Here is a 25,489-nt window from a genome sequence, read left to right as displayed (position 1 = left end):
AACATAATTGATAATTAAATACATTCATAATAATACATCTAGAAAATGATTTTAATAATTATAAGATATTTTAATTTAGAAATTTACAGATAGGAAAAATTTAATACCTTCAAGAAAATACTAAGGAGACTAAAATCTAGTTAATGTTGCTATTAGGAGCATTTTGTTGTACCACCACACACACACACACACACACACACACACACACACACACCCCTACACTGTATTAATAGTCCTTTTAAGTCAAGCACAAACACACACTAAAAAGAAGAAAACAGGTTTAAGCCTGGTGCTGTGGTCTAGAGAATAAAGTCCATATGCCAGGATCCCATATGGGTGCTGGTTCTAATCCTGATGCCCTGCTTTCCACCCAGCTCCCTGCTTTTGGCCTGGGAAAGCAGTTAAGGATGGCACAAAGGCTTGGGACCCTGTGGCCACGTGGGAGATCTGAAAGAGGCTCCTGGCTCCTGGCTTCAGATTGGCTCAGCTCCAGTCATTGCGACTGCTTGAGGAGCTAAACTTCAGATGGAAAATCTTCCTCTCTGTCTTTCCTCTCTGTATATCTACCTTTCCAGTAAAAATAATACATCTTAAAAAAAGAACAAAACAGGTTAATTAGTTTGTTTCTCTTTTTTCTTAATTGTTTGCTTATACTCAGTCTTACACAAATTAAGTGATGATGTAAAAACAATCTAAAGAAATAATAATCTGATATTTTAATCATTTTCTTTGTAATAAAAAATTATTTGCTTCATTGGTTACCTATTATTTTATAGCATCAGTTGAGGTCATCATTCTTTTTAATTTTAGCAATTTGACAAGGTATGGTACAGACTCTTTATTAATATCTAAATATAGCAGATAATGAATGAATAAAATTTCACAAGAAGTCATGAACATTGGAAAATGAGCATCACATGAAGCACACATGGAAAGAATTTTTGGGATACATGAAGCAGGGATGGATAATTGAATGTGTCATTCTGATCATCCATATGAAATCATGGCTGTGCATCAAAAGATTGAATTCTGGAGTGATTACAGGTCACAGTGTTACAATGCTACTTGAAATTCCTGCAAAAAGTATTGGAATTCCTGGGTTAGAAGCACAGAGCTGAAATAGTTGACTCCCTGCCACCTATAGGGAAATACAGCATGATTTCCTTGCTTCTGGCATTTGTCTGTCCCAGCATTAACATTTTCAGGCATTTAATATCTGATGAGTTGATAAAAATCGTCTATCTGTAACACTCTATCTAATTTTCAAAATAAATACAGCATGCATATTTTAGCAACTATTTTGTTTTGATACATTTGAGTTAGTAACTAAGAGAAATGGAGAAATAGATATATCATGATTCTGATGAACATTAAGCAATGGCTGTAAAACATGGAGGATGGCTAACATTTCAAGCCTTTGTCACTGTCATTTCAGCACTGAATTTTTCTCTCTGCCTAATGATGCTTACATTACGATATTGACATTTTAATTAAGAACATTCATTGGGAAATCAAACCTGTGTGCTTATGTGGATTTTACTTTCTTATACACATTTAAATACAGACAGATACGTCTCTTCATTTTGATATGAAACTACTTCTAGTTTTCTTTGGGTGCTAGATACAATTAATTAATTATTACAGCGATTTGAATGGTAACACTAACTATTTAACCTGTTATGCTAGACAGCTTAACATGTTATATCACAAAGAGAACCAAGGATATTTGGAAAAGTTCTCTAATCTAGTATAAACTCAAATAAATGATGGTATGCAATATGAAGAGTTATGAATGCAGACTCATTGCTGAGTGCATAATTTGGAAAAGAGGAAACAGAAGTGGGGTCCCCTAATGTAGCTTTTATTTTCTAATTTTTCATTACAAGTTAAAATAAATGGAAATTTGATTTACTTGGCAGAAGTGGAAAGTAGATAATATATTATGACACCTGCTTCTCTTGAATTTTAAATTAGTGGATTATATCAACACCATGGAGAGGAAAGAGATATTTGGGTTTTGTAATATAAAATTAACTGATGCTGGAAGAAAACACTAGCATAGAAAAAGACAAAAAGGAATTTCATTATGAAATTGGAAGGTTTTTCTTGTTAAATGTCAAAAAGAGGGGTTGGAAACTTGGGACCAAGGATAAATAAAATTATGAATAAACCAGATTACTTTGCTTTGTGAAACATGGCTATAAAAGGTTACCATGAACAACTATTTAAGAAAGGAGCCTAGGGAAACAGCTTGCATGTGAGTGTCTCTTACTAAAGTGCTCAATTAATATGGAGATTCCAAACTGAGACTAAACAAAGTAAGTTTCCTTCATAACTCTAAGGATTTATCTCATGATTGAAAAATAACAAATTAACTACATTAGTCATAAAATGAGCCAATGACAAGAGCATTGGTTGCTGGGTCACACCCACAATGAGGACCTATAAAAGGCCTCCTGCAAGCAGCATTGTGCAGACTCAAGTCACCTACACTCCTCCTCCTGCTCCTCCACCCAAGGACAACCTCAACACCCAACACCATGTCTGGCTACTACGGAAACTACTATGGCGGCCGTGGCTATGGATGCTGTGGCTATGGAGGCCTGGGCTATGGCTATGGAGGCCTGGGCTGTGGCTATGGCTCCTACTATGGCTGTGGCATCCGCAGACTGGGCTGTGGCTATGGCTGTGGCTATGGCTATGGCTCACGCTCCCTCTGTGGCTGTGGCTATGGCTATGGTTCTGGCTATGGCTCTGGCTTTGGCTATTACTACTGAGGACACCAAAGGAGACTGCTCTCCTCTGAACCTGCAACCTTGGCATTCTTCATTTAGAACCTCCTGTTTTGAGCCATATCTTGGATGAAGATGATCCTAAATGTCACTGTTGTAAAATGTGTTGCTGACCTAACTTCTACCCTACAATTCTCATAAACTCTCCTTATCCAATAGGCTAGCAAAAAATTCACCTCAAAATTCACCTGAGTCAACATATTTCTTTTCTCAACTGGATGATGATACCATAATATCTGTTTTGATGACTTTCATGATGGAGTTTTCCTTGTTAACTCAATAAACTTGTTTCATCTGTAAAAGCCATTCTGGATTTTTATTGTCTATCATTTGATATTTGGTACTAACTCAGTTTTGCATTTCTTTGTAAAAAAGTTAATCATTCCTTTCTTTGAGAGATAATTTCTCTTACTATTTAAAGATAAATATCTAATATTTGAAATTTAGTTTCCTTTGAAGTATAGTTTACTTGTGATAAACTTCACTGTCCCTCTACTATGGAACAAAGAACACATATTTGGTTAATTCTGTGCTTTAATCAAGAATTGCTAATAGATTCATTGAATCATTGCTTGGCTTATGGTACATAACAAAGAAACACAAGCTTTATTTTAAAGGTTCCTCTGCAGGCACCTAAAATCATGCTATTCATGTGTTCAACTTTATTTTCCCCTTTCATGGTAGTGCTTATCAATGGCAATTTTTGGGAATAACATATTCAAGTTTATCCGGAGCTAGTGAGGCTTTCTAAAGTGATATGACTTGCAGGTGGATAGCAATAATTTTATATAAAACTATGTTGGATACTGACAGCGAAGCTTCTTTATATCACAAGTAGGGGATTCAAAATGCTGATCGGGAGCAGTTGTCTAATGGGAAATATCTCATTTCCCTTCTCATTTCAGTCTAGCAATCTGCACACCAGTATTTAACTGGTTTTCTTTGTCTACTTCCGAGATTCAAGTGTGGTACGGAGCTTCTTCAGCTTCCACTTTAAGTTCCATTTTTTTTTTTGTTTGGTGCAAATAAATGAGTTTGTTAATCAAATCACAGTCAAGCCAACATCTAAATTCAGAAAAAAGTACCAATAGTCCTGAGTGCTACACGCATAATTTCTTTCTGTTATTTTCCTGTGGGAAAGAATAAAAATATAGCAAAGAATGTGACATCCACACAATTTTCACCCTCTGTCTTAGTTACCCCACATAAGAGAAAGCCTGGTAGTTTTGTGTCTGACTTACTTCTCAGCGTGATAGTTTTTATGTAGACTATTTAGAAGGAAAGCTCAAATCACTGAGCATAGCTTTTTCCTTCATAATTTTCTAATCACATTTTTGATAATTCATATGCTGCATTTTTCAATTTAAATTATTTTTAAAATTTTGCCAGGAACTGTGTCTTCAACCCACATATTACTTATAATAAGGTTTCCTTCCCTCCATGGAGGAATCAGTACAGCCAGTGGGTGACTGTACAGAAATCCGCCAGCACGAGCTCATAGTGAATGTTGAATCAAACTGTCTCCTTCCTCTTACAGGACGCCATCATAAACTGCTAAATGTCATTTGATAAATGCCAAAATATTTTCACAAACATGCTTAATTTAAATTTTTCTTATCCGTATATACAAATGACAAAATTTAAGTTACGGACAATATAAAATTAATAACAATAAACAATAAGAAGAATACAGCAATTATAACAGTATAGTATGATAAGGTAATGTAAGTGTTCTGTAATATTCAGCTGTGAAATTTTTAAATGGTTTGTTAAAAATAGCATATATTTTAATTAATATTCATTTATTTAGAGCTTGTCATCTCATCTTCCTATACTTCACTACGTTTGGCTATCTTTATTACTTTAAATATATTTACATATAGCTACTTCAAAGGCTTTGGCAAGTATGTCATTTGAACCCTCTTAAAGACAAATTCTATTGCTTGCATTTTTCCTTCAGTAAGGGTCATATCTTTGTGATCTCAAAATAGATTTTTTACATCAATATTGATTCAACTGAATAAGTATTTATTTGATGACAAAGTGACATAGAGATAAGAGAGACAGAGTTTTCCATCTACTGGTCTACTTACCAAGTGGACCTGATACTTGGCATGGAATCACACTCAAGGTGGAGCCAGGAAATCCTTCAGGGACCCCCACATGGGTGACAGTAATCCATGTACTTGAGCCTTGACCTTCTACCTCTCAGATGTGCTGGTAAGGACCTGCCAGTGAAGCAGGCAAGATTCCACTCAGTATTCTAATATGGAATGCAGCTGTCCCAAGCAGTGGCTTAATGTGCTGTGTACCACAAGGGGTACCCCAAACACTGGGCATTTTAGATTGTATTCTGTAACAACTCTAGCTGCATCTGGCTTACCGTTTCCAGGACTTGCGGGTGTTGCTTAGTTGTTTAGCGAACTGGCCAGACTATGTGCTCTTAGAATGTCTCCTTCCCTCATGTCTCTACTTAGTATTTCTCCTTCGGTTTTATTATTACATTCCGCTCTTAGGATCACACATACTAAATAATTATGCTACCTTTTTCATGATGTCCTTGAAAATAAACTGCTTCACATTAACTTTGGGCTCTGAGCCACTTTAAAGTTTATAGTACTCTAATAGCTCTAGTAATTATTATGCTCCACATTAGACAACCAGAATTAATTCACCTTACGTTGAAAATCTGAACTCATTGATCACTGTGTCTGTAATTTTCCCAACCTCCAAATTGTTAAAACCATCATTCTATTTTGTGTTGTGTGTTTCTAAAATTTTGTTAAAGGATTACTCATATACCTTACATTTTCTAACCACTCATAAATAACAGATGATTATGTGAGGTTAGGGATCTGCTAATTAGCTTGATTATGGTAATCACTGCACAATATGTAATCATCATGCTGTACACATTAAATATATATGATTTTTATTTGTCAAGCATAACTCCATAAACATGGAAAATCAATCTTAACACTTTAGGGTGAAAACTGATTTTAAGCATTTATTCATTTTATTTCAAAGGCAGAGTGACAGAGACAGATTGGAAGACAGACACACACACACACAGACAGAAACAGAGAGAAAGAGAGAGGCTAGACTGGAAGTGATGCAGTGAATTCTGACATGTCACAAGTGGCAGCCTAAGCAGCTGTTCCACAGCTCTGACCCAAGGAATAGCATCAGAGGCTGCAATCTGAGCCTTGTTTAACTATTCTTGACTGTATTTTTCTCTAGTTCCCTCAGGTAAATTACAGTTAAGTTATGGCTGTCTACTTTCATGAAACAGCCATATTCCTAAATGTTTATCACCAAAATTGTATCCTCTTAAACTATATTCTTTAGTTTGATGTTCTGACACACTTCTAAATTTACTCAATCATTTGAACAGACAGTGTTCGGTCTTTGTGCCCTGAGAAAAAATTTCTGAGCAGCTTGTGTAGCACCTGGGGGCAAGAACAGATAACCACTTCTGTAATGCGACACAGTTGGTTACCAGTAGAACTGGACTTGTGTGACACCCTCTTATTTCTCAGTATTGGAACAACTGACTTGAAGCCCCTTTCCTTTGATTGTTCTGTATGTGAGGGGAGGATGATAAGGACCAAGCACAAACTGACAGGATGAAATTTAGAGCTTGGCAGTAGTAGAAGAGAATGACAATTTTAGCTACCTTCTCTGGAAGGCACTGTGACACTGAACCTGGGTGCATGAGATAAGTTGATGTCAAGGCAAGTGAGGGAGGCACTGGTTGTTGAGTTGAATGGACAAGGGATACTGCTTTCTTGGTCTCGTTCATCCACTGGAGCTTTGGTCTTGTTAACTAGAGGAGGACATAAGTTATGCTTGTTGAATATTTAACATCTGATGGCCGCTTTGGTGATTGTAGTGGTTAAGTCGGTCAAAGAATACAGTTTCTATCTCTATCTCTATTCTATTCTATTCTATTCTATTCTATTCTATTCTATTCTATTCTATTCTATTCTATTCTATTTTTGATGGTGTTGACAGGGGTTTCTGACCCGTTTCATGCTGTTAGTGTTGTTCATGGTAGAACCAAAGCCCACTCACACATACCTTAATTTAGTATCTCTATTTCACGTTTTATCATTTGTCAACTGTTGGAGAAAATTAGAAACACATTTTCAAGAAATTTTGGCTGAATATCACTGTAGGTCACTTACCGAAGACATATATGACCACAAATACAATTGCCTGAAAGGTTAGGGACCTCACCATGGTGCTTACACTTGCATGAACATTTGTAAACACGTAAACACAATTTAGGTAACGATTTAGGTCATCTCTGTCTGTCTTTCTGATTGAGAATGCCAATGTTAAAAGCACCAGCTGGCCCTGCAGCAACTCAATGCTGGTCCTTGACTGAAAATGGTTTTATTTAGTAATTTACGAACATGACAATAATAAAGCAATTTTTCAAGTATAAATTATTGTACTCTCCAGATATTTGATCAGCAGTACATTCCCAAAGAGTCAGTTACTGTATGTGAATAATCACATGTGCAATTTAAACAAATGTGTGCATAAGGATACAGGTTTGAAAAAAACCAAAAAATTTACTTCAAATGGAGAATTTAGGCATATTCATAATGATGATTTGAATTTAATTGTACATCAATAATTCAAATGCTAGGTATTATGTTTTTATTTCTGCTAAACTGTAGAATCTTCAGATAACTGATTATGAGGTTGATTGGGTTGTTTTATAAGGGAAGGGCCTAAAGTGATCAGGGAGTCTGAATTTCTCAGAAACAGAAAGACCAGCATCTTTCATAACAGCAAAGGTACCAACAGGCGTATCTCTAGCTACCACAAGTGTAGTCACAGCCCAGGCCTCCACCATAGTGCTCACCATAGAAGCTCATTAGAAAAAAAAAAGGCTCCATTCTAGAGCAGCAACATTGTCTATATTTCAAGTCTGTCATCTTCATGATGCCAAATGTAGCAATTAGGTCCTACATAATGTAGGGCAAACCACGTGGACAGTCACCATGATGTCCTAAACTAATTGGCCTCAAAATCATCTCAAAGAATTCTCTGCAACCAATAAACCCATGACAACTCTGTTGTGTGTCAGCATTCCTGCAATGAAGTTATGTGCCTTTCATAAGGAATTTTTTATACTTTGAATATTTATCCACTTATGTATCTAGCTCAATTGAAGAGAAAGACATAGATACAGAGAGGACAGAGAGAAAGAGAGAGAGGGAGAGAGAGAGGAAGAGAGGAAGAGAGAGAGAGAGGGCAAGCGAAAGCTCTTCTATGCACTAGCTCACTCTCCAAATGTCTGCAATACCTGTGGGTAGACCGGGCTGCAGCCAAGAACCTGAAACAGATTTTGAGTCTCCTCATACAGGTGCCAAGGAACCAAGGACTCAAGTCATCTTCCCTAAGCATATTAACATATCGCTGAACTGGAAGAAGAGAAGGCAGGACTCAAACTGGTAACTCATATGGAATCCACAGTACGTGTTGCAAGTGAATCCACTGCACCACAATGCAGGTCCCAACAGTTTTCTTTGTTGTCTTGTTCATTCCAGATCCTGAAACTCAACTGCTACCAACCACTAGGCCATCACTCGAGTAACCAAAACTCACTTCCACTGTCAAAAATTATTTTATTCAATAACTTCTTTCTCCTTTACATATAGATGATGTGCAATCATAGCTGTGGCTGTTAGTGGGAAGGAAAGGACAGAATAACATGCAAAAAAAAAGGACATAGAAGTGAGATTTTTGCAAATTACTGATAAGGAAGATTTAATTTTTTTGTGAAGGAATATCATATGCTTTAGTTTATATTTGACATATAATAATCGTTTTACATATACCCCAAACCATGGCAGACAATCCAATTAGTAATGAAGCTGAGAGAAGAATGGAGACTTCTTAAAGAGTTTTATGCAGAAAAGATTTTCTTTTGTTTTGATTGTGGAGTATGTTTTAGGATTGAATATATTCAGAATAATACATGAAAACGATTTTAACATTCTTGTGGATAAAGGCTCCAGTGTGATGATTAGCGAGAACAATCCAATTTATCAGTAGAATTGTATGGATTCCAGGAAGTAAATTCTAAGATAGTTAAAACCTAGTAGTAGTTATTAGGAACATTGTGTTAACAAGCACGTAATTCCAAGAATATAATACATTTGTCAAAACCCTCCAGATTAGCCATAATGGTTTTCTTAATTGGAATGATTCAGGTTGACCAAATTTAAATGATGTTCTAAAAATTTAAATAGCAGAAAATGAGGATAACAACTGTTTCTTTTTCTGCAACAGTTTTGCTAAAAGTTATTTTTAATTCACTCTACACTGTCAATAAATAAGAAACTATTATATGGCACATTTAAATGTGATATAACACAAACTACCCTCTCCTTTTAATGCCTAAAACCAGCAGAGATCGGATAACATGTCACAATAACACAATGTACATGGGAAGCAGAGTCAGAGCACTATGAATGGAAATGTGCATGGGTGGAGATGAAAGACTGAAAGCATTCTTTTTCTCATTAAGACGTTATTCTGTTTTTATTGCTTTAACCTAACCATAGGAAAATTAAATTTGGTATGTTTACAAGCCTGATTCTCTATCTTGACAGTACCTGAGAACTGATACACACAGATTGTCAACTAGCATGTAGGAGTCTCAGATAAGATCACTAAAGCCCAGGTCATCTACGGAAATACATTCAGATCACAGCAGATTAAGAAACATTCCTGAAAAACCAATATTATCATAGGATAGCATGAACAATAGTTATTTGTGAATGACAGAACCTCACACTTTCATTTTCTGCAACAAAAAGAGGCATGTTGCGTTTTATAACCTAAAATGGTACCAACTTTGCTATTGAATGGGCTGGGTTATCACTCTGAGGTAACTGATGAAAGTAATAATTTAGTGGGTATGTTCAAGGGTTCAGTTTACCAGATCACAGTATTAAGGCATGAATACAGTTACTTGTACATGTCCAAGTTATGGTATGTAGAATGTTAACTAATTAACAAACAATTTGGCAGAAAATAGATAAAAGACACCATTTCTTGTACTTTGGGCAACCGGACACAGATGCAAGTTGAACTTACTCATATAACCAGGAAAACAAAATAGATACTACTCAAACATGCTTCATTTGAGTATGTAACGAGTTCAATGATTAAAATTGTATAACAGAAGACATATATCATAAATATACTTAACTTTATTCGAAAACTAAAGATAAATTCATTTTTAGTAAAACCAAATGTTGCTTCCTAAGCATTTAAAATGTTTATGTGACAGGAAGAGAGAATGCAACATTTCAAGAAAGTAAATTATTTGAAGAGAAATAACTTTGTGAAGCAAAAGCAAAATTGTGCCTAGAAATCGTTGAAAACAGAAGAAAACTACATGCGTTTAGAGCAAATATGATTGAAACTAAGAAAAAATACTATTTTGTTCTTTGAAGGGATGCTTTCGCATGATAAGATGGATGTCTTGCTTGAGGCAGGGTCATGGGATTGTCATTGCGTCTCCTCACACTGTCAATCAAGAGCATCATAAGACTTCTGTGGTTTTATCTTGTGATAGAGAAACAAGCAAATAAACTAGATTACTCACAAAATGGGCCAATCACAGCAGCACCTCTGCTGGGTCACACCCACAATGAGGACCTATAAAAGGCCTCCTGCAAGCAGCATTGTGCAGACTCAAGTCACCTACACTCCTCCTCCTGCTCCTCCACCCAAGGACAACCTCAACACCCAACACCATGTGTGGCTACTACGGAAACTACTATGGCGGCCGTGGCTATGGATGCTGTGGCTATGGAGGCCTGGGCTATGGCTATGGAGGCCTGGGCTGTGGCTATGGCTCCTACTATGGCTGTGGCATCCGCAGGCTGGGCTGTGGCTATGGCTGTGGCTATGGCTATGGCTCACGCTCCCTCTGTGGCTGTGGCTGTGGCTATGGCTATGGGTCTGGCTATGGCTATGGGTCTGGCTATGGCTACTACTGAGGACACCCAGAGAGACTCTGGCCCTCCACACCTGTGACATTGGCAGTCATCAGTTCTGACCCCGCAGGTTCTGAGCCTCAAACCTCAGTGAGGAGTTTCTCCGCTCATCAGTTTCTAAGCTGATCTTGCTGACCTTTGCCCTCTGTATCTGAAGTGACAGATTCTTCTCTTGTTCTTTAGTTCCAGAAATTAAGAGAATTTGGACCTCATCCATGAACTCTGTATTGTCTCGCCTGATAATGCTTTTTCTTATACCGAAGATTTTCTGTTTCCAATAAACTTATTCAATCTGATGCAAAAATATCTTTTCTTTTATTTATTATGAAGCATTTATAATGTTAGATATTTTGTCCATTTGCATTGCATGAAAATATTCTTTTACTATTTCTCTTTTGGTGGCTCTATAAAATACTTGGTCTGACACTAAAATACAGAAACATTTGCAACATTCCTTATCCTTTGAATAAGCAATTTTTGTGTTTTGTTATGTTGGGTTATTGCTTGATCAACCAATATGTCCTTGGTTACTTTAGTTAAATATCACCTCGTAACAATATCTATTAAAGTATTTTTACAATAAAAATTATTGGGGCTGGCATTGCTTTGTAGCAGGTAAAGCCAGAACTTGTAAATGCCAGAACCCCATTAGGGTGCCACTGTCTGCCTTAGCTACTGCACTTCTGATTCAGCTTCTGATGTTACGCCTGGGACAGCAGTGAAAGATGGTCTAAGGTCATGGGTCCCTGTTGGCATGTGCAATGCCAAGAACTCCTGACTCCTGGCTTTATATCAGTCTAACTGATGCATCATATAGTGAAATACCTATGATAAACAGTAAAGTAGTAGTATAATCAAAGTATTCATTAGTGGATATGTAGATTAAGGAGCCTTCAAATTCATATAGTGGATTAAGCTTTATTATCTGACTCTGGGATCCCATAATGGTGCTGGTTTGAGCCATAGCAGCTCCATGTCTGGTCCAGCTCCCTGCTAATGCCCCTGGGAGGGAAACTGAGTTGAAGATGACACAAGTACTTGGGTTCCTGTACTCACATGACTAGCATATCATGAAGTTAGCATATCATGAAGTATGGAAAATAATTGTAATAATAATAATAATAATAATAAACAACTTTTTTTGTAAAAAAGAAAGTGAATTAATGTACTTATTGGAGGTGTTAAACCCACTTTACCAGGACATCAAACAAGATGAAATACTTTGGAACAACTTTTGCCAAGGACACAGATTAGTTGTACTCTGAAAATTATAAAATACCAATAAATAAAATTTAAAAAGATGTGCATTAATTGGAAAATGTGCACATTCATAAATTGGGAACATTATTATTGAAATGTCATGCTTCTCAATCTGTAGTGTCAATAAAAACACATTATTTCCAGATGAATGTAAAAATACCATTTAAAAATTTTTGTGGAGCCACAAAATATCTTAAATAGCAAAAGCATATCTAAATAATTAAAATAAATGTGAATACAATTCATCTTTTGATTTCAAGTTTTATTACCTAAATGCATCAGTGAGCATAGAAGGCATGAACCTTGAAACTGAGAGACATGGGTAGAAAAGAGGCCAGAAAAAGGGCCATTCACATACAGTCGGCTTTCTCAACTCTGCCAAAAGACACAATTGGGAAAGGATTGTCTGCTCAATACCTGCTGTTGAAACATGACTTTTACACACAAGAGAATGAACTTAATTCCTATCATACTTGACACAAAAATGAACTTGAATTTAAAAGCTGCAATCAGAAAATTTCAGAGGAAAACAGGAAAGCTTTTTGCATTCATCCAGGAATGATGTATTACCCAGAATGATGTCAAAAGTACAGATAACAAAAGCTAAAAATAAACAAACCACAGCATAGCATGATTTTCCATATATACTGAAACCTTTATTATCATCTAAAAGGCTTATGCATTTTAAACGCTATTATTATCTTCCTACCTTCCCTGAAATCATTTAGAAAGTTGGTAATTTCATAACTAGTTTTTCACTGTAAAGTCAAGGTAAGTGTTGTGTTCTTCTGTAAATACATTTCTGACTGAAATTTTGCCTCTCTAAAATATATTTACTGTTGCCTGTCAATGTGGTTTCTGCATTCATCAATCCAATCACAGTGACAGCTCCTCAGTGCAACCCACTGAGATGCTCAGAATTAAGTGTTTCCCCTTGAAACTAACAATAATTCAATGCCAATGATGTAAGATTATAGCTATTAGAAAAAAAAACTGCAATTGAACTCACACACACACACACATTGTAACATTCAGAAATGAAGACAAGTCAACTCACACCTTGTTTCAAATGAAGATAATTTAATGAAAAATGAAAGTACAGGTTTTGAAGAATTGAATTAATCAGGCACCTAACAGGGAATAGAATTTTTTAACAAAATAATAGAGTGTACAGATAGTTAATTAATTGGTAACTCTTACCATAAGGAGACTAGATATTCATGTTAATGCTAGAACAGAGCATAACCATTCTAAATAATCATTAGATAATAATGAGTGAAATCAAAGACAGAAAAGCTCTATAATATCTTGATAGATGCCAAAACCACATGGGCAAACACAGGCATACCCCAAACCAGTACAACCACAGATAGAGTGCCCTTCCGTACAGCCATAACCAAGCCCATCATAGCTGTTGCTACACTGACATTGAGGTATCAGGAATGGAAGATTCAGCTGAGGAGCTGAATAATCTCCTTGGTTTTATATTTCATTAACTTAATATAGAAAAAGCATAGGCAGTGCAATTCAGTTTCAAGCTAACTGGCACTAAAAATATCTCAATAATGTCTCAGAGCTGTTGTATTCACTGCTCTTCCTGTTTTTCTTGGATAATTGCAATGAAATCATGTGCTTCTAAAACAAAATGTATCTTTCAGTTATGCAGTGTTTGCATGCTTGAGAACGCCATCAGTTGCTAATGTTAGTAGAAGGAGGTGTGGCTCAATGGCTGTGGTATTGCTTCTGGTTCTTTTTATTTCTTCATGGGAATTCCAGGAGTAGCATGAAAAGATTGGAGAACATTAGTACTATGTGGTGGAAGAGTCTTAGAGACAGGATTAACTGGTGGATGTACATCAGCATTATATACTGTTCTATCTTCTTGGGGAACAAGAGTTTCTATTGAATTATATAATGCATGGATACTAAGCATTTAAATTATGCCTCATCTGCCATCTTATCTCTGTTAGTATATTATTCCATGCTCTTTTATATTTGGAAAATCTTAATTTTCATTAAAAAGAATTAAAGAACTGTAGGTTCACTTTCCCAGGATATGAAATATATAGGGCTCTTGCTTCAAGAATGCTCTCTTCATTCAAGAAAGGAAGGGATGGGAGATGGCATCAGAGCAAGATTTGGAAGTTTTTCTGTTCAAATGCCCTGGAATTCCATGAAAGTCATGCTCCAGCATAATGTGCTGCGGTTGTTATTGTCATTATTATGATGATTGCACTATGGAAAGAAACTCCTTGGTGTTACAAGGGATCATAAGCTTTTCTTGGTGGTGTTAACATTTTGAAGATTTTTAGACAAATATTGAGTACGAAGTTGACATTTGAATGAACATAAAGAACACAGGACAACATACTGTTATGACATTGAACTCTGGCTTTGGAAAAATATCAGGAATGTTCATTAATTGATGAAGTTGTAAGCAAAGCAAGATTCTGAGTAAGTGAAGTAGGGAGGGAGTGAAGGGAGGCAGGGAAGAGAGAAAGAGAAAAAGATAGAAAGAGAGAGAGAGAGAGAAAGAGAATAGGAAAAAGGGCAACTTCAATTTACCTGAATTTTGTTTCAGAGCTGAAGTAAAGTAAAAGCAGAAGCAAGCAGCATTTGGATTAGGTAAGGTATGGTGAGTACTTTCAGTGGCTTGATGTGTGCCAAATCCAAATGAGAGCAAAGGAAACAGGAGAGCAGATGGCAGGCTTCGTGGGGAAAAGTGTGTATATATTTTTCTCTAAAAACCGAAGTATCTTTGAAAACTTCCAGGAGATTTATTGGGAAGGAACTTATTTGCTTTGCCTTCGTGAGAGGCACCTGATCATTGAATCTTTTTGAGATCACCCAGTCTCTTAAATGTACAACAAGTGAAATTTTGTTTCTATTTATCAATCATCTGCCTATATCATCTGCCATCATCATCATTACCAATATGATCATCGGCTCTTTATAAAAATGCATACATAATTACAGAGCACAGAGGACATTCAGAGTGTACATACTGTCTTCTGCAACGGTTGATACATGTTATTTTGCATTCGTCAAAGCCCTCTTGAAGTAGAAGAGGGAAAATTTATTGTCCTACACATTTTGCATGGTAAGTAGAGCATTGGTATAAGTTTGTTGAATAAATGTGTACCACTCCAGGGCAGGCTGCTGATACTGCAGGAGTTTGGGTTCATATAAGCACAAAGAATTATTTTTCTTTTGTCAATTGTGGTGTGAATCTAAAACTGTCAAAATTTACAAATTCAGAAAGAATGGAAAACTATATTGTATAAAGCGCTTGTTTTCCCATTATAAAGGCAAATGTCAGTTTTAAATGAAATGTATCATTCCAGAAAAAAAAAATCTTACAAGAATTGGCACATACATTTTTGTATTGGGACATTTTGATATATCTTTTACAGAAGTTTTAAACATTTACAGCAGTTCTTGCTAAAAGATAATTTTGTTAAAACGTCTCTAATACAATTTAGTCATGACACTTTTTGGTCCATGAATTCTTTATGGTTTATTCATCAAATTTGAGAGGCAAAGAATCAGAATGAGAGGGATGTAAGAAGGAAGAGAGAGAGAGAGAGAGAGAGAGAGAGAGGAGAGAAGCAAACAGACAGAAAACCCTTTCATCTGCTAAATCAGTGCCACCAATGATCATAACCACCAGTTCTGAACCAGGCAGGATAAAGAAATTAAGAACTTAATCTTACTCACCTGCAAGGGTAGAAGAATACCAAGTAATGCAAGAATCTGGATCAGAAATAGAGCAGCTAGGACGTGAACTAATGCTCCACATGGGATGCTTGTCTACAGCAAATGATGATTTACTTCCCTGTGCATCAAGGCAAGTCCCTGATCATAAATTTATATAATTTATAGGGCTTAAAATGATTATCGCATTATCTCAACCAATGATCATTGAAATCAATTTAAGTGTAAAGATGATTGCTTCATTCAGTATAAGATATGAGGCAGTAGACAATTATGATTTGGAAAAATTAAAAGTGAATCATCAAGGTTTCTTAATTATTTGTGAAGGGAAGGACTGAAATAATATATAATCATATTAGCAATGAGAGTTTGTAAAACCACAGCTATCCATGCATACAAATACATTAAAATACATATTAAATGATTTTGTTTAGCTTGTTCATAAGAAATTATTGTTCTATTAAATTTAGATGCTATTCTGTCTTGCTTGATTCATTTTAATTTCTTATGAAGGCAGATACGTTGAGTAAATTTCAGATGCTATCTCCTGGATTTCAAAGAAAAGCAACTGAAGTGCAGATTCTGGCTTGAACCTTCATTGATTCTTGTCACTGATGCTTGGAAATTGTATAAAGAAATATTCAGTTGCAGAACACCAGTGGTTGTTTTGCCCTCCGGATCATTGTCATGGATATGTTTGTATAGTCATATGTTCTTCTTTCATCCTCCTGAAAGACATTTTTCCTTTTAAAGAAGTGAGAATACAGTGATTTCAGAGTGCAACAGTGCATGGAAGATCTCTCTCGCTCTCTGTGTTACTGTCTGAAATACAAAAAATTAAATCTTAAAAATAGATAACCTACTACCTTGTAACTCCTAGCAAAGGAACTTGTTTGTCTAATGCACTGGCAAATGAAATACATGTACCTAATAGAAAATAATACTACTTAAAGTAATAGCTCATTATATCTGTACATCATGTGGATTAGCTAAGTATTTGTGAGACACTCAGTTTTTGGAAACATTGATGTCTCAGATAAATTAAAACATATAACTGACACATTTTTTAACATTTCTCAGAAGTCGAAGATGGCAGTTGAAACAAGTCTCAAAAAGTGAGAATGATCTGTACACCTATGTTTGCAGTAATTCAATTCATAATAGCTAAGATCTAGAATCAAACGGCATGTTCATTAAACGAGAACAGAGTAAAATGTAGAGGGTTGCACTGTGATGTAGAAGCCTAAGCCAAAAGCAAGAGTGCCAGCATCCCATATGGGTGCAGGATCGTGCTCCGGTTCATCTACTGCTTTTGTGTCTGGGAAAGAATTACAGAATGCCTCAACTGGTTGACATCCTGTACCACACAGGGGATCCAGAAGAAGCTCCTGGCCTTTGGCTTTAGTTTGGTTCCAGCCTGGCCGCTTTGACCTCTCCTTCTTGACGTATGATCTCTCTTTCAAATAATAATAAATGAATCTTTAAGAAAATATAGTATATATACATGATGGAAAAGAATTCAGTCATAAAAATGAATGAACTATATATTTTGCCACAAAATGATTACAACTATGATTAGCACGATAAGACAGGTTTAAAAGATAGACAAACATCACAGTTTTTACCTGTGTTAGCTAATACGCAAAGTATAAGAAATACTATATATATAAATATATATGTGTGTGCAGTATTGACGTCGTGTGATTTATCTTTGTAGTTTTTTGTTTTTACTCCTGTCGATAGTGGTCTCTCTACGTTCTATTTTTTGAATTCTTTATTTAATGAAATATTAAGCCTGTGACAATGAAATTAATTTAAATCAAGTCATTGAAAAAGAAATTTTAAACAGGAGAAAGGAATGTGGAAAGGGAATACGGAAATGGTACCATTATTACCTTAAAATTGTATGTACGAAATACATGGGGGCAGTCTCTGTGGCACACAGGCTTTGCCTCCACCTGTGATGCAAAACATTTCATTAGGGTGCTCCTTTATGTCCTGACTGCTCCCTAGTGCAGGCTTGGGAAACCAGCAAAGCATGCTCTAAGCCCTTGGGTCCTTCCACTAAGTGAAAAACTCACAAGAAGCTCCTGGCTTTGGATCACATCATCTCCAGCTATTGTCACCTTTTGGGATGTGAACCAGCATTACAGGAGTTCTGCTTTTCTGTCTCTCATTATTTCTGTCAACTCTACCTTTTGAAAAACAATCACCATTAAAAAATTGAGTTCTAAGGCCTGGCTAAAGTCCTGGCCCTCAATATGCTGTGACACCCTGTGGGTGCCAGTTCATGCCCTGCAGGCAGCGCTTCCCATCCAGCTCCCTGCTTGTGGCCTGGGAAAGCAATCAAAGATGGCATAAAGTCTTGGGACCCTGCAGCCACGTAGTAGACCCAGACGATGCTCCTGGCTTCACATTGGCTCAGCTCCAACAATGGCGGTCATTTGGGGAGTGAATTAACAGAAGGAAAATCATCTTTGTCTTTCCTCTCTGAATATATGACATTCTAATAAAAATGAATAAATCTTTTAAAGAAATAGTTATACATGATATCAGTTGCCCATATATAAACTAACTTTAAAAGTAAAAAATGAAATCTATTTTCATTGTTTCTTGTAATGGACTCTACATATCAGTGGAATCAAACTATTTTTAATGTTCCAATGAATAAGAAACAAAAATAAAGTAATAATTCATGTGAGTTACTGAAACAAAGGTGTGCGGTTGACCCAAGTGAGTCATTAACAGAATTTTAATAAGATGGTGCTTAATGAGTTTTACTGCACACTAGCATGAACATGAAAATTTTTGTGCCACATTCTTTCATAGGTTGAGAGACATCAGAAATATTAATAAGAAAATTAGTTTGGAAAATTACAACAAAACAGTTTGCTTAAATGTTGTTGTAGTTAATCATAGAGACAGGCGAAGGGTACACATTTTATTTTGTTACAGCACAGGACAAAATTGGCTTGTCAGTGACGATATTTCTGGATGTGTGATTGTTACACAGATTTGCTTAGGACAAGGCCAGAGTCGTGAGTGGTCACAGATAATACTTCCTTAATTCCTCTGGGGTTTTATAATATGGTTGAGAAAAAATATTTAGTTGACTAACTTAGTCATAAGATGAGCCAATGACAGGAGCATTTCTGCTGGGTCACACCCACACTAAGAAGTATAAAGGCCTCCTGCAAGCAGCATTGTGCAGACTCAAGTCACCTACACTCCTCCTCCTGCTCCTCCACCCAAGGACAACCTCAACACCCAACACCATGTGTGGCTACTACAGAAACTACTATGGCGGCCGTGGCTATGGATGCTGTGGCTATGGAGGCCTGGGCTATGGCTATGGAGGCCTGGGCTGTGGCTATGGCTCCTACTATGGCTGTGGCATCCGCAGACTGGGCTGTGGCTATGGCTGTGGCTATGGCTATGGCTCACGCTCCCTCTGTGGCTGTGGCTATGGCTATGGTTCTGGCTATGGGTCTGGATTTGGCTACTATTACTGAAGACACTAATGGAGATTCCCAAACTCCACTCCTCTGACATTGACATTCATCAGTTCTGATCCCATGTTTCATCAGCTTTGTACCTAGAAGAAGATTCCTACAGTGGAAGTCTAGTATGGTCTTCCATTGCCCTAAGACCTGACATGCCCCTTATTTCCATTTTCCTTGTGAAGTGGGATGAGGGCAAAACTTCACATGAACCTTCTCCAGTCTCTTGTGATCATGAAGATGATGAGGTCACAGCAACTACCTTTGATGATGTATATGCTTTATTTTATTTGTCTTTTGATCCAATAAACTTCTTTAATCCTAATATCAAAGTTTGTTTTTATTTGAGGCCTGTGACATCCAATATTTCAATTTGACATACATATCAGTATAAATGTATATATACATATATATACATGCACATTTTATAAATCATATATACATAAGTATTATATATCACATATATGGAAGTTTCAATTTATTAGAAAATGTTACAATTATTCCCTTAAAGGGATATTCGATTATACTGCTTAAAAATAAACATCTTTACCAAGTTCCAAGCTTAATTTTTTGATATTGATATAGTTTTGGTAAATTAAATTTTTCTATTCATAACTGAATATGTTTAAGCATTACTTACAACTTAGGATAAGTATGATTTTGTACCTAATACATAACTTAGAAAAATAAAAACATTTAAAATTTTTGCATTCACTGTAGTGCTTAAATTAAGTTTGATATTTCTTTTCTGAATTTCTGGTTTAAAAAAGATTAGATGAAAAGCTGCTTATGTTTTTATACCCTATCATGTCTATATTATAATAGATTATTTAATCATTGTTAAAGGCAGTATGGCAGAATGAATTGAGGAGTGTTACAACGAATGTGGAAGCATTAGTGAAGGAGAGCAGGGAGAGCAGTCCCTGTTATTGTGAGTGGACAGGTCAGCTGCCCAGAGACAACTGTGGGTCCATGGACAGCACAGGGAAGCAACTGAGATAGTGGAGTGAGCCTGCAACAAACAGACAACCCAACAGTGAGTAGAGCGTGATCTGTAAACAGGCAGAAACTGGAGGGCAAAAGAGGAATGAAACTAGAGGAAAAAGAGTTGACTCAAGACTTGAATTGGCAGGTCCTGCTGGTGGCTTCAATCCAGTCTGAAGCTGGCAGAGAGTAGTGGAGAGCCTAGGGATGGCATAGGATTGGGGTGAAGATTGCAGTACAACTCCCCATCACCATCACGGGTGGCATGTGGGGCACCACTTAGATTATAGTGACAAAGGCACAGGAGCATTATGGCAAGCTGTGTATGTGTTAGGACCAGGGAGATCCTACATCTGGCTGCCTACTAATCTTGTATGCAAACTCATACCATGAACACATTTCGCATGTTCCCTCTGGAAAAGAATACCAACTTTACATCTCTCAGGTTCCATCTAACATGTGTATCCTGGTTGCCCCCTGACCCAGATGTTAGCAGGATGCAGCAAAAATAGAGAAAAAAATCCATTTGTCACATGGAATGCTTGCAACGGATAGCTGGTATTGTTCACAGTCCTGTGATCCAGTTTAAAACACAGCTGGTGTCTCCTTGATAATAGGTGCCATGTAAACGTTGATGGAGAGGGGATGAGCAGGCCACAGTGGCACAACAACATGGGATCACAGTAGATGGACAAGCTGTGTCATGAGTACACTATTGTAGCTCAAGAATGAACTTGTAGGAAAAAGTGACACAGGTACCACAACAGAGAACCAGATGCTGAAAGGGACCAATAAAGTTGTTGTGTAGACCTATGGATAACACAGATCAATGATGGTGTTGTCCCATGGAGAAGAACCTGCTAAACTGAATCATGTTAAACAAGGGTAAGAGAAAAAGGTTCAGGCAACATGAATGAGTTACTAGCTCCTCCCATTTAAACTATCAGTACTATTCCACTGTCAGAATTACTTGATGAAGACATGGAGGGCTTGCCAGATAAAAATTAAAAAAAAATCATTATAAATCTTGAAATCAGTGATAAGCAGATACAGAAATTCGACGACTTTGAGGAATATGTTACACAGGAAATGCTCTTTTGCTCTTTTGAAGCAAAAAAAAATGAACTACTAGAAATGAAGAATGTAATTGAGCAAATTTACATTACAACGGATAGATTAAATAATAGAATTAGTGAGGCTGAAAAAAGAATTTCAGATCTAGACAATATCACATGTTTAAATGCCCAAACAATCAGAAATATCAAAAAGGAACCGATGAAACTTCTCCAAGGTTGTTCACGTGACAGGCCATAAAATGAGTCTCAACAAAATGCAGGAAATTTAAACCATGCAATTCATCTTTTCAAACCATCCTGGAGAGGAAGTAGACCACCATGTCAACATACCCCAGAAGACATGCAAATACTTGGAGAATGAACAATATGCTGCTAAAGGTGTAACAGAAGAAATCAAAGAGGAGATCTTAAATTTGCTAGAAACAAATGAAGGCATCAACCAACATATCAAAGTTTGTGGGACACAACTAAAGCAGTGCCAAGAGGAAAGTTCATAGCAGTGAGTGCCCATGTGAGGAAACTAGAAAAGGAAGCAGGTGAATGAGCTTACTGCACACTGAGCGAGATAGAAAAAACAAAAAGAAATCCACCTCAAGATTAGCAGGAAGAAAGAAAAGAAATTTATCAAATAGGTAGAATAAAAAGGAATACATAAGATGAATGAAGAAAAGAACTTGCTCCTTGAAAAAACCATCAATATATGTAAACCAATAGCCCACCATATGAAAAAAAAAAAGGTGGTGGAGAGAAGAAACAAAGCAAATATATTAGAGCTAAAAAATGACAACAGATATTTTAGGCACACATAGAATAATCAGGAACTATTGAAAGCATCTATGTAGCAGCAATCAGAAGGCTTAGAATAAAAGGGAAAGACTTTTGGACACAAATAATTTGCTGAAACTGGATGCTGAAGTACCCAAAACGGAACTAAAACAGAATATGAACTCAATCAGCAATTAGCTCACTGCCAACAGTGAAAAGACCAGATACACATGGTTTTGGTGCTGAATCCTATCAACTATTTTAAGAAAAATGGCCGCATTTCTTCACAAACTATTCAAAATAAAAGAAAAGGAAGGAAGGAATCCTTTCAAACTCTAAGAAGCCAACATCACCTTTATACTAAAATCAAATAAGGACATAACAGAAAGAGAGCTACAGACCAAAATCCATGATAAACTGGATGCCTAAATCCTCAACAAAATACTAGCCAGCAGAATCCAACTCTACAAGAAACAGATCATTTACCAGGACTGCATGGTATTCATTACTAGCATGCAAGGATGGTTACACACACACACACACACACACATATATATATATGTGTTATATATGTATGTTAAACCATCCTTACATGCATGATGAATATGATGAATGAATAAAAGAACTTGATACACCACATAAACACACTGAAGAATAAAAATCATATAATCCTCTCAACAGATGTAGAAATGTATTTGATAAAATCCAGCATGAATTCATGCTAAAAACCCTCAGCAAGATAGACATAAAAGGAACATTATACAAAGCAGTCCATGCATTATAGGAAAAACCCAATGCCAGCAAATCAAACCAGGGAAAGATTGACAGTAGTCCTGTGATAATATGGAACTAGACAAAAATGTCCACTTTCACCACTCTATTCAACATAGTATTGGAAGTCCTTGTAAGGCCCCAGCAAGATAGGTAATGGGTGGTGCAGGAGGAGGCTGAGAAGGGGGACCGATAAGGCCGCACTGGGAGAAGGAGGCTTCTCAGATAGCAGTGAAATGAGGATTCACCAAATAAGGAATGTTCTTTTATCCTTCAGCCCCAACCTTGATAGCTCCCTGATGGAAATATAACCTTGCATCCCCTAGGTGCTGCCTCCTTGGCCTGCTGTCCCTACATAAACAGTGAACCTTGCCCAGGAGCACTCTCAATAGTTGTTTTAAGCTGAACTTTATTCTGTGTGCATTTCTGGTTCTGAACAAAAACTTATGCCTTACAGGCCTGACTAGAAGAATTAAGTATGAAAACTAAATTGTAATTCAAATTGGAAATGAGGAAATCAAATTGTCCATGTTCAGGACAATATTCTATACATAGGAGAACCATAGACCCAATAAAAAGGGTATCGTAAATCATAATAGAGTTTGCAAAGGTAGCAGTATAACCATTGGAAAAAGGTATGCATATAAGAAAAACGTGTATGCAATGGAATACTACAAGCCCAACACAATGAACAAAATGCTATCATTTGCAGTACTGTATTCCTAAATGGAGCCTTTTACGCTCAGTGAAATAAATCAGTTCCGACACATATACCATGTCTCCTCTGTGATACTTACATTATACAAAATACAAAGTGAATAGACAAGCATAGATGAGCAAGCATATCTATATCTATGTATATGTAATTATGAATGTTCATAGGTGAATTGTATAATGGAGACCCACATACAAGGAAGTAAAGATACATCGCAGTATGCATCACTACTCCCAATTAAAGGGCTCCCAGAGAAACTGTGATGTATATTTGACAATAGGATACAGGATTTTCTATTATTGCCTGTATCTGCAATGCACTGAAACACTAGAACATTCTAAATTTGAACTTATGACCATTGCTGAAGAACTATATCATTGCAAAAATTTACAGGAAAGGGCCCGGTGGCGTGGCTTAGTGACTAAAGTCCTTGCCTTGAACATGCCAGGATCCCATGTGGGCGCCAGTTCTTATCCCGGCAACTCCACTTCCCATCCAGCTCCCTGCTTATGGCCTGGGAATGCAGTTGAGGACGCCACAAGGCTTTGGGACCCTGCACCCACGTGGGGACCCGGAAGAGTCTCCTGGCTCCTGGCTTGGGATTGGCACAGCACCGGCCCTTGTGGTCACTTGGGGAGTAAATCATCGGATGGAAGATCTTCCTGTCTGTCTCTCTGCTTGTGTATCCGACTTTGTAATAAAAATAAATAAATTAAAAAAAAATTAGGGGAAAATTCCAAGGGGTTAGGTGGAGAAAGTTGAGGGAGAACTAGGAGGTGGAAGGGGAATCTATACCTACAAAACTGTAGAAAATAACAGAATATCCGAAAGAACCTTTTTCTCTTCTCATATATGTTGGGTATGCTATGTTTGGCCTTTCAAAACTCTTAATTTAGGAGTATATGTTGAATAAGTGATTAGGACTTGCCATATAAAACAAATTGAGGATGTTTGATTTGAATTGGTTCATTAAATTCATTGGATGCATTCACATGTGGACTTATTGGTCATATGCTTCCTGATACAGTATGTTAAAAAAAAGTGAGGGATTCTTTTTCTAGTAATTTCCATTGTATTGATACCAACATTACTGTTCTTAGATATCTCTCTTATCATTGAATTTTTTATGTTTTATTTGTTCATACCCATATTCTACAATTTCCGTTTTTATTAATTTATGTACTAATTTTCATCTTTCATTTTCCCATGCAGTAGTGTTGCATGGTAATCCTGTGCCTACATTGGCACTATTCCATACGGGTATTCAGTTGTGCCCCTTTGGCTCCTCTTCTAGTCCAGCTGCCTGCTTATAGACTGCAAAGCCGGCAGAAAATGGACAGTTCAAACCTTGAGCCCTGGGCACCAAGTGGCAGACCTGGGAGAAATTTGTGGCTACCAGCTAAAATCACTTCTTCTCTGGCCTTGGTAGCCATTTGTGTCAGAACATGGAAAATCTCTTTCTATCTCTATTTCTCTCTTAAATATGCCTTTCAAATAATAGATAAAGACAGGAATACATCAATTTATAAATCCAAGTAAAGGAAAAAAGGACTCATATTAACTTCTCACATATGTCACCCATATTGTAGTTTTTTACCCTATTCAATATGTAGTCTCTGCTTAAATTTATGTTGATGCTTTGTATGAATTCCCCGATTGGAAAATAGTCCTTTATTATATAATTAATAATGAATTTATGGATATTGATTCTCCTAATTTCCTGCATGTATATACTCTAATTCCTTGGTGGCTAAAAGGCATTTTTTCTGTTTTTAAAATAATTTGCCTTTTTACATTTAATATCTCTTTGTGAACATTAATTGTCACCTAAGCATTTGCCATTCTTCATTCATTAATTATGTTTTTCATTAGAATCACAGAAATA

The 25,489-nt window shown here is 36.6% G+C and overlaps 1 protein-coding gene across 1 annotated transcript; it reads left to right on the top strand.

The window, feature by feature from the left end:
• Positions 1-2,473: 2,473 nt before the first annotated feature.
• Positions 2,474-2,804, top strand: LOC121156897 (keratin-associated protein 6-1). The gene has a single exon (XM_040980880.1). The coding sequence runs from the start codon at positions 2,541-2,543 to the stop codon at positions 2,775-2,777; it is 237 nt and encodes a 78-aa protein (XP_040836814.1). The 5' UTR covers positions 2,474-2,540; the 3' UTR covers positions 2,778-2,804.
• Positions 2,805-25,489: the final 22,685 nt, after the last annotated feature.

The sequence above is a fragment of the Ochotona curzoniae genome, unplaced genomic scaffold (assembly GCF_017591425.1).
Source record: "Ochotona curzoniae isolate NIBS_2020 unplaced genomic scaffold, NIBS_Ocur_1.0 contig_3498, whole genome shotgun sequence".
NCBI lineage: Eukaryota > Metazoa > Chordata > Mammalia > Lagomorpha > Ochotonidae > Ochotona > Ochotona curzoniae.
This window is presented reverse-complemented; position numbering and strand designations above follow the sequence as displayed.